General features: G+C 41.8%; 1 protein-coding gene across 8 annotated transcripts in view; it reads right to left on the bottom strand.

The window, feature by feature from the left end:
• Positions 1 to 10,000, bottom strand: part of LOC126983235 (uncharacterized) — a 212,588-nt gene that overhangs the window by 29,920 nt on the left and 172,668 nt on the right. For all 8 annotated transcript variants that reach the window (XR_007735694.1, XR_007735696.1, XR_007735697.1 and 5 more), the window contains exon 21: positions 3,439 to 3,623. Coding sequence is in view for 4 of the 8 variants with exons in the window: in XM_050835873.1 (XP_050691830.1) it covers positions 3,439 to 3,623 (185 nt within the window). In the remaining 4 variants the exon portion in view is untranslated. The remainder of the gene's footprint in view (positions 1 to 3,438; positions 3,624 to 10,000) is intronic.

Raw genomic sequence — 10,000 nt, 5'->3', positions numbered from 1 at the left:
AAGATGAAGTGGGGAGAGAGAGGGAGGGGTGTATAGGGGTGAGTGGGGAGAAGGGGAGAGGGAGAGGTATAGAAGGGGAGAGGGAGAGGTATAGGAGGTGAGAAGAGGGAGTGAGAGGGGAGTGAGAGGGGGAGGGAGAGAAGGGGAGATAAGGTGAAGTGGGGAGAGAGAGGGCGGGGTGAGTGGGGAGTAGGGGAAAGGGAGGGAAAGGGAGAGGGAGTAGAGGGAGTGAAAGGGGAGAGAGAGAGAGAGAGAGAGAGAGAGAGAGCGAGAGAGAGAGCGAGAGAGAGAGAGAGAGGGGAGTGAGAGGGGGTGAGAGACGGGTGTAGGGGAAGGTGGAACACAAAGAAACACAAAAGGAAGAACAAACAACAGCAATGGAGAAGGGGGTTGGGGGTGTAAGGGGAAGGGGGAGGAGACGGGGGGGGGGGGAGGTAAGACAATAGCATTTATCCGCAAACACTTCCCCTAAATAAAAAGAAATAAAATAAAAATAAAATCGCGTTAAATCGAGAAAAAAAGAGAAAACCGCGTTAAACCGGAGATGGAGAAAACAAAAACAAACAAACAAAAAAGGAAAAAAATAACAGGGTGACGTTCTTTACCGCGAAAAAAAAGAAAGAAAAAATAGAAAAACAACAAGAACGAATTCCACAGAGTATTAACTGGAGAGAGAGAGAGAGAAACAACAACAACAACAACAACAACAATAACAGCAACAATAAAGAGGAGGGAGGAAGGGAGGAATAAAAATGGAGGAAACACGGATAGTTGGAGGTAATTTTTTTCTTCCTCTTCACCACCGCAAAGAAAAAAAAGGAAAAAAACAAAAAACAAAAAACAAAGAAATTTACCTGTCAGTCCTGTGTGTGTGTGTGTGTGTGTGTGTGTGTGTGTGTGTGTGTGTGTGTGTGTATGTGTGTGTGTGTGTGTGTGTTCTCTCTTGTTCTTTAGTATTACATCTGTAACTTCTTTTTTTTCAACACTAAAAATCACATTGAAAAGAAAAAAGAAAAACAAAACAAAAAAAACACATGAATTATTACTATTATTATATTCTTGTAGTATCAGTGTCTATCATTTCAGTAGTAGTAGTAGTAGTAGTAGTAGTAGTAATGGTAGTAGTCGTTAGTATTTCCATAACAAAGTAAGGTCAAAGGGCAAACTAAGCTAAAATGAGAAAGAAAAAACTGCAACTAGTACTTAATCCTACTAAAATAAGGTTCAGATTCCACAAAGGATGCTAAATAAGTCATCAGGTCGGTCAGAAAGGCGTCTTGATCCCCCTCTCTGTTAGCAGGTTCGAGTCCTTATAGATCCACATTCTTAACTCTCTTCTATGTCAAGTACTTTATGTTTAACACCTTCCATTCGTGATTAACTGATTTCAAACCTTTATATATTTTCTATTTTATTTTCCTTCTCCTCCTCCTTCGCTTCCTTCTTCCTTCCCTATTCTCTTTTCCTTCCTTATCGAGTATGTTCTCCTCTCTTCCCTTCATTTCTACTTCTATCTACAAACTAATTTATCCATGGTCTTCCTCTTCCTTCTTCTTTTCTTCTCTCTTTCCCTATTACAAACCTATTCTCTATCTATAAACCGCCTCCGATTATCGTTCCTCCTCCTTCTCCTTCCCTTCTTCTCTCCCCACATTGCTTAACCTATCTACTTTTCTTTCTCTCCACTAACACATCCTTCTCCTCCTCCTTCATTTCTGTCTAAACACTCCTTTCCTTATTACTATCATCATCATTAACCTATCTTCATTCTATGCTTCCCATGTATTCTCCTCCTCCTTCCCTTCTTTTCTTCCCACAATGCTTAACCTATCTACTTTTCTTCCCCTCCTCTAACACATCCTTCACCTCCTTCATTTATGTCTAAACACTCCTTTCCTTATCCCTATCATCTTCATTTTTCGCTTCCAATTACAAACTCTCTTCCTATTCTTATTTATCCTTCTCTTTCTCCTCCTTCTCATATCCTTTATCATCATTATCAATCACTACTAATCTTACACTAACTCCAAAAGTCTTTCTCCAATGCTTATCCTTATCTCTGCCTAATCTTATAGTGGACTCCATCCCGCTCCGGCAAAGGTTTCAATCTCACCTCTCCACCTGGTTCTCTGTCGGTCCTGATTTCTACAGTTCCTGGGTTAGCATTGATACTTTGGTTGTTCTTCTGCTATGTGTCTCTGCGCGTGATACGACCTGGGCAAGTATAGTTCTTGGTTTTCTGCTATCTGTCTCTGCGCGTGATACGACCTGGGTAAGTATAGTTCTTGGTTTTCTGCTATCTGTCTCTGCGCGTGATACGACCTGGGCAAGTATAGTTCTTGGTTTTCCACGTTATTGAGTTGCCTGTCTCCTAATATTGGTTAACTGCTTCTAACATTCAATTTTTCATTCTCTTCAACAACATTCTATTGAGCTTTAGTAGAGGCTGTGTTAGTGTTTCCATGGGTTAGTGTTCTTAGTTTTTCACGTTATTGAGTTGCCTTCAGTATTTGCCTGTCTCCTAATCCATTATGCTCGCTTCTAAGTCAACATTCTTAAACATTCTCAACACTCCCATATTTGAGCTTTAGTAGAGGTTGTGTTAGTGTTTCCATGGGTTAGTGTTCTTAGTTTTTCACGTTATTGAGTTGCCTTCTGTATTTGCCTGTCTCCTAATCCATTATGCTCGCTTGTAAGTCAACATTCTCAAACATTCTCAACACTCCTACATTTGAGGTTTAGTTGGGGCTTGTGTTAGTGTTTCCATGAGTTAGTGTTCTTAGTTTTTCACGTTATTGAGTTGCCTTCAGTATTTGCCTGTCTCCTAATCCATTATGCTCGCTTCTAAGTCAACATTCTCAAACATTCTCAACACTCCCATATTTGAGCTTTAGTAGAGGCTGTGTTACGTGTTTCCATGGTTAGTTTCATGAGCCTAGTGAAAGTTTGACGAGGCTTCTTTCTGTACAATGAATCTGAAAACCACTTTTGAGAACCCGACTAATCTACATGGTTCTCTCCTCTCCCACCAACACCCCTCCACCACCCCCATACCTTAACCCCCTCTAAACCTCTTCTTATTTTTCTTCCCAATCGTGTAACCTCTCCCACTAACCCCAATAATCGTATTTAACCCTTTCTACCCAAACCTCCCCTTAAACACATATATTAATCCGTTTACATTAGAACTAAACTGTACAACTCTTCTTCTTCCCACTACATAACAACTTCCACAACCTTCCCCTCCACACACACACACACACACACACACACACACACACATAACTCATACATACATACCCATACATACCCTACACCTCTTCTAACCCCTCCAACAAAACCCCACATAACCTTCCCTTCCCTACTCTCCACCTCCCTTCCACATACCCCCACCACCCCACCAACCTTTCCACAACCCCTCCCTTACACAACACTGACCAGGAGCTTGTGGATGACCGGGAGGAAGGTGAGTTGTTCCCGTTGTCGGAGTCGCGAGAGAGGCTGGAGACACGCTGGCCGCTGGGGGCGTGGCCGCTGGAGGGCGCTGTGGTACCGGGAGCGTCGGTCTTACCTCCTCCGTCCCCTGTTCCTCCCTTGCCCGCCATCCTAGCCCGGCACAAGTCCTGAGGAGGGAGAGGCAATGGATTGGTGTTAGGTAAAGGTGTTGCATAAGGAGAATGAGAGGAAACAGACAATAGTAGAAAGGTAAGGGAAAGGAGAGGTAAGGAAACGAAAGAATAGAGAATAGGTTTGAAATAGGGATGGGAAAAGAAAAGAAGGAGGAAGACTATGGATAAATTAGTTCATAGATATATTTAGTAATGAAGAGAAGAGAACATATTCGATTAGGAAGGAAGAGATAGGAGGGGTGGGAGAAGGAAGCGAAGGAGGAGGAGAAGGAAAAGGAGATAGGAAATTGTGATTGTGAGGATGGAATGATGTTAGATAAATGTATTTGAAAAGGAGACTAGGAGGAAAAGGATGACAGAATAATAATAGGAAAGGATAATTGATGAGGGAAAGGAGGGAAAGAGAAATGGTGAGGGAAAGTAGATGGGAAGGAAAAGGATAACAGAAGAATAATAAGGAAAAAAAAGAATGGAAAAGCGATGAAGGAAAGGAGCAACAAGACTTGGTGAGGGAAAGGAGATGCGAGGAATGATGAGGAAAAAAAAAAGGAGATAAGACGGACATAAAGGAAAACGGAGAAATGAAAGAAAAATAGAGGGATATCAAATGTAAAATCGTGTCAAATAAAAGTGTTGATAAAGGAGAATGGGAGGAATTGTGAGGAAAAGGGGAATGAAAGAATGATGAGAAGGATAACAGAGAAGTAGGGAAGAATAGGAGAATGAAAGAATGGATAATAGAGGAGGATAATAGAGGAATAGGAAGAATAGGAGAATGAAAGAATGGATAATAGAGGAGGATAATAGAAGAACAGGAAAGAATGGATAATAGAGAAATAGGGAAGAATAGGAGAATGAAAGAATGGATAATAGAGAAATAGGGAAGAATAGGAGAATGGAAGAATGGATAATAGAGGAGGATAATAGAAGAACAGGAAAGAAGGAGAGAATGAAAGAATGGATAATAGAGAAATAGGGAAGAAGAGGAGAATGGAAGAATGGATAATAGGGAAATAAGGAAGAATAGGAGAATGGAAGAATGGATAACAGAGAAGGATAAAAGAGGAATAGGAAGAATAGGATAACGGAGGAATAGTAAAATATGGAAGAGAGAAAGGAATGAATGTGCTGTTTGATATAGGTGTTAAGATAAAGAGCTGCGTGTTAAGATAAAAGATAAGATAGCTAAGATATGAACTGATCCGGAAACGACGATGACAGGGAGAGAGAAGAGGGAAATAAATAAAGAATGAAGGATTGATAACTATGGAAATAAGGAAAGGAATAGACGGAGGGAGTTGATAAAGATGTGAGTAATCCAAAAAAGACGATGAAAGAGAGACAGAGGAAAAAATAAATATAAGAAGAGGAAAAAAATAGAGAATGAAGGATTGATAACTGGAAATAAGGAAAGGAATAGACGGAGGGAGTTGATAAAGATGTGAGTAATCCAAAAAAGACGATAAAAGGAAAAAAGAGGAAAAAATACAGAAAGAAGGATTATTAACTATGGAAATAAGGAGAGTAATAGATTTAGGTGTTTGATGAAGATGTAATACAGAAACAACGATAAAAGGGAGAAGAGGAAAAATATAAGAATGAAGGATTATTAACTATGGAAATAAGGAAAGGAATAGACGAAGGTGTTTGATAAAGATGTGATTATATAAAAGAAAATAGAAGATAAGGTTTTGAAAAGTTAACGAAACCCTGAAAACACACATTAAATAGACGACATAGCACTTTCTCTCTCTCTCTCTCTCTCTCTCTCTCTCTCTCTCTCTCTCTCTCTCTCTCTCTCTCTCTCTCTGATTAGTACAAGGCCACTCCACCAATTTCTCGTTATTCCGCCGAGGTTGTGAATTAATGGCCGAGATACAAAATGAGAGAGAGAGAGAGAGAGAGTGAGTTTGGCTTTTCTCTCTCTCTCTCTCTCTCTCTCTCTCTCTCTCTCTCTCTCTCTCTCTCTCTCTCTCTCTCTCTCTCTCTCTCTCTCTCTCTCTCTCTCTCTCTCTCTCTCTCTCTCTCTCTCTCTCTCTCTCTCTCTCTCTCTCTCTCTCTCTCTCTCTCTCTCTCTCTCTCTCTTTTATCACGTTTCCCTTCTTTGTCTCTCTCTTTATCTCTTCTTCTCTCTTCTCTCTCGCTCTCTCTCTTGTTCTCTCTCTCTCTCTCTCTCTCTCTCTCTCTCTCTCTCTCTCTCTCTCTCTCTCTCTTTTCATCCTTTCTCTCTCCTTTCCCTTCTTTGTATTGTTTATCAGTTCTCTCTCTCTCTCTCTCTCTCTCTCTCTCTCTCTCTCTCTCTCTCTCTCTCTCTCTCTCTCTCTCTCTCTCTCTCACCTGTATTTTTCACCTGTTCGTCAGTAAACAACTTTCACTTCAACTTGAAACTGTTAAGATTTTTTCCGCTCACGTGAGAAGCGGAGAGAAGAAAAGAGAGCGATTTTTTCTCTCTCTCTCTCTCTCTCTTCCTATTTTTCCTATTTGTTTCCTCCTTTTCCTTCTCGTCTTTCTCTTTGCCTCCCTCTCTCCTCCTCCTCCTCCTCCTCCTCCTCCTCCTTTTTTTCTCTCGGTTCCTCACTCTTTTTTTTTCTCTCTTTTTTTCTTTCTCTTCTCCTTTCGTTCACTTTTTTTTTTTGGTCTTCTGTCATTTTGTTTTCGTCACTTTCACTATTATTATCATTATTATTATTATTATTATTATTATTATTATTATTATTATTATTATTATTATTATTTGTGTTTATTAATTACCATCACAAGTTGCTATTATCATTATCATCATCATCTTCGTCTCTCTCTCTCTCTCTCTCTCTCTCTCTCTCTCTCTCTCTCTCTCTCTCTCTCTCTCTCTCTCTCTCTCTCTCTCTCCCTTCATCACTTATCAAGGTTCTTTTCATCTACTTTCCCCCTTTTCCTAACCTTTTCCTTACCCTCCCTCCCTCCCTTCCTCTCTCTCTCCCTTCCCTCCATCCCTCCCTCCCTTCCTCTTAGACTAATTCCTCTTTTCCTCTTCGTTTTACCTCTCCCTACCTCCCTCCCTCTCTTCCTTCCTCCCTACCTCCTCCTTCCCATTCTTCCTCCCCTACCTCCCTACCTCCTTCCCTCCCTCTTTCCTTTCTCCCTACCTCCTCCTCCCCATCCTTCATCCCATTCCTCCCTACCTCCTTCCCTCCCTCTTTCCTTTCCCCCTACCTCCTCCTTCCCATCCTTCATCCCCTTCCTCCCTCCTCCTTCACTCCCTCTCTTCCTTTCCTTAACTTCCTCCCTACCTCTCTCTCCCTCTTTTCTCTCCTTACTTACCCCCCCATCCTACCTTCCTCCCTCCCTGGCCCTTAAAAAAGCAGGTTACTGATTAAAAGCGCCTTGATTCTCTCTCCCTCCCTCCGTAAAATGCTTCTTGGTGTTCGATTCTCTAAGAGAGATTTTCAGCGGCCCGTTAAAATTATACAGGAACGCCACCTGTTTTCCGCGCGCAGGTACACACACACACACACGCACACACAGGTAAACAGACACAGGTGCACATTCTCTCTCTCTCTCTCTCTCTCTCTCTCTCTCTCTCTCTCTCTCTCTCTCTCTCTCTCTCTCTCTAATTACGATGATAGATAGATAGATAGTGAGAGAAAAAGAGAGAGAGAACCTTTTACTTTCTCTTTTTTTAAACTTTTCTTCGTGCTAAAAAAAAATCGCGTTCACTTTTTTTAATTATTTTTTTCTTCAGTGTTTTGCTTCTTCAACTGAGTGTGTATTTTGCGTTACAGTGTAGCGGAGGAGGAGGAGGAGGAGGAGGAGGAAGAGGTGGAGGAGGAAGAGGAGGAGGTGGTGGAAGAGGAGGAGGAGGTGAGGGAAGTGGATGAGGGAAATGTGTGTGTGTGTGTGTGTGTGTGTGTGTGTGTGTGTGTGTGTGTGTGTGTGTGTGTGTGTGTGTGTGTGTGTGTGTGTTAATCTTCCTCCTCCTTTCTTCACATTTACTATTCTCCCATTTTCCTTTTCTTTATCCTATTTCCTCCTATTTCTTCTCCTTTATCCATTTTTTCTCTCTCCCCTTCTTCTTGCATTCTTCTTCTTCTTCCTCTTCCAATCAGACTAAAAGCAATTTCCTCTTCCTCTTCTTCCTCTTTTCTTTCCTCTTTTTCGTGTTTTTTCCGTCTCCTCTTTATCTCCTTTCATCACATTTCCATATTCTTTTTCCTCTTTTATTTTCATTTTCCTCTTTGTTACTTCTGTTTCTCTTCCTCTTACTTTTCCCTTATTTTCCTTTCCTTCTTTTCCTATTTCTATTGTTTTCCTTCTCCTCTTTTTTCTTCCTTTTCCTTCTCTTCCTCTCTTCCTACTTCTATTACTGTTGTTTTTCTTTTTATTTCTTGTTGCTTTTTTCCATTCTCCTCCTCCTCCTCCTCCTCCTCTTCCTTTCGACCCTTTTTATCTTCCATCTTCGTCTCCTTCTTACTTTCTCTTTTATTATTGTTTTCATTTATTTCTCATTCTCATTCTTTTTTTTTCCATTTCTGTATTCTCACGTTTCTCCTCCTCCTCCTCCTCTTCCTCCTCCTCTTCTTCCTGTTCCTCCTCTTCCTTCTCCACCTTCTAGTTTCCCATTTATTCTTATTTTCTTCATTTTTTTGCTCTTTGCTTTTTCTTCCATTTCCTTCTTTCCTCTTCACCTCCTTTTTCCTTCGCCTTCCTCCTCCTTCCTATCCTGGCGGAGTCGCTCTCGAGGCACTGCACGAGGAGGCGAAGCCCTTGTGACTCCAGGTCTCCTGCGCCAAGACCAAGGTACAGGTGTTTGGAGGCTTGCTGGATGACACAGTACAGTCTGTTCATGCGTGTGGCAAGGACGTTGAGATCTCAGAAAGTTTCACGTATCTTGGTAGCGTAATTCATAACAACGGTGAGTCTGGCCAGGAAGTCTTACGGCGGATTGGTCTGGCCCACGGTGTTATGGACTCGCTCAGCACGAGTATATGGCGTTGTGAGACATGGACACTAAATGGGGACTTGGAGAGGTGGATTGATGCCTTTGGTAATAAGTGTCTACGCAGAATCATGGGATATCGCTGGAATGATTTTGTGTCAAACCGGCGACTACTCCGTGAGACTGATTCGACGTGTATTACCTGCATAGTCCGTCAACGCCAACTCCGGCTATACGGGCACATGGCACGTTTTCCGGAAGCTGATCCTGCTCATTGGGTTGTCTCTTCACTCCTTCTTCCTTCATTCTTCCTCCTCCTTCTCCCTTACTTTCTCTTTCGTTAACTTCATTTTTTTAAGTTCTTGATATTTTACTTTCTCTATTCTTACCCCCCTCCACCTTCTCCTTCTCCTTCTCCTCGGCCAGGTAGCGGGACACAGGTGGGCCAGAGATCGCAGGTTAATCAATGGGCATCATTACAACGCGTCTAATTAGCTGTCCAGGCACCCCTCACCTGAGCTGTGTCTGGGTAATTATGCCAGGTGAGAAGCGGAGGAGGAGGAGGAGGAGGAGGAAGTGAAGGAGAAGAGGATGACTAGAAGAAGACGGAGGCGAAGACAATGAAGAAGAGGAAGTGGAGAGGTGAGAAAATGAAGGAACAGGTGGAAGAGGGAGAGAAAGGGAAAGGTGATAAGAGGAAGAAAGGTGAGACAGAGAAAGGGGAAGAAACAACAGATAGAAAGAAGGAAAAGAAGGGAGATGAAGAAGGGGAAGAAGGGAGAGAGAGGAATGAGAACAAAGACTTGCAAGGAAAAGAAGAAAAATAAGAAAAAATGAAAGGTCAAAATTAATAAAGGGAGGGAAAGGGAGGAATAGGTAAGTAAGGTAGAGAGAGAAAACAAGGAAAAAAGTGAAAGTAAGGTAAGAAGGAAAAGAGTAAGATTAAGGTAAGATGAGAAAGTAGAAGGAAAGGAAGGTTAGGAAAGGAAAGAGAGAAGGTAGGAGGAGACAGTAGAAGGTAAGGAAGGTAAGGAAAGAGGGAAAGTAGGAATGGAAGAAGTAAGATTAGGGTAAGAGAAAGGTAAGAGAAGGTAAGTAAGGTAAGAGAGAAGGGAGGGACAGGTGAGAGTGAGATAAGAGGTAAGAGGAGTGTTTGAGAGTAAGAGGGAAGGTAAGAGTGAGCTAAGAGGAATGTATGAAGGTAAGAGGAAGGGTAAGAGTGAAGGGAGGAACAAGTAAGAGTTAGATAAGAGGTAAGAGGAATGTATGAAGGTAAGAGGAAAGGTAAGAGGGAAGGAAAGGGAAAGTAAGAGTTAGATAAGAGGGAAGAGGAATATATGAGGGTAAGAGGAAAGGTAAGAGGGAAGGAAAGGGAAAGTAAGAGTTAGATAAGAGGTAAGAGGAATATATGAGAGTAAGAGGAAGGGTAAGAGTGAAGGGAGAGACAATTAAGAGT

Source organism: Eriocheir sinensis, chromosome 53, assembly GCF_024679095.1.
Source record: "Eriocheir sinensis breed Jianghai 21 chromosome 53, ASM2467909v1, whole genome shotgun sequence".
Classification (NCBI taxonomy): Eukaryota; Metazoa; Arthropoda; class Malacostraca; order Decapoda; family Varunidae; genus Eriocheir; species Eriocheir sinensis.
Note: the sequence above shows the minus strand (reverse complement) of the source record. Positions and strands in the feature narration are given on the sequence as shown.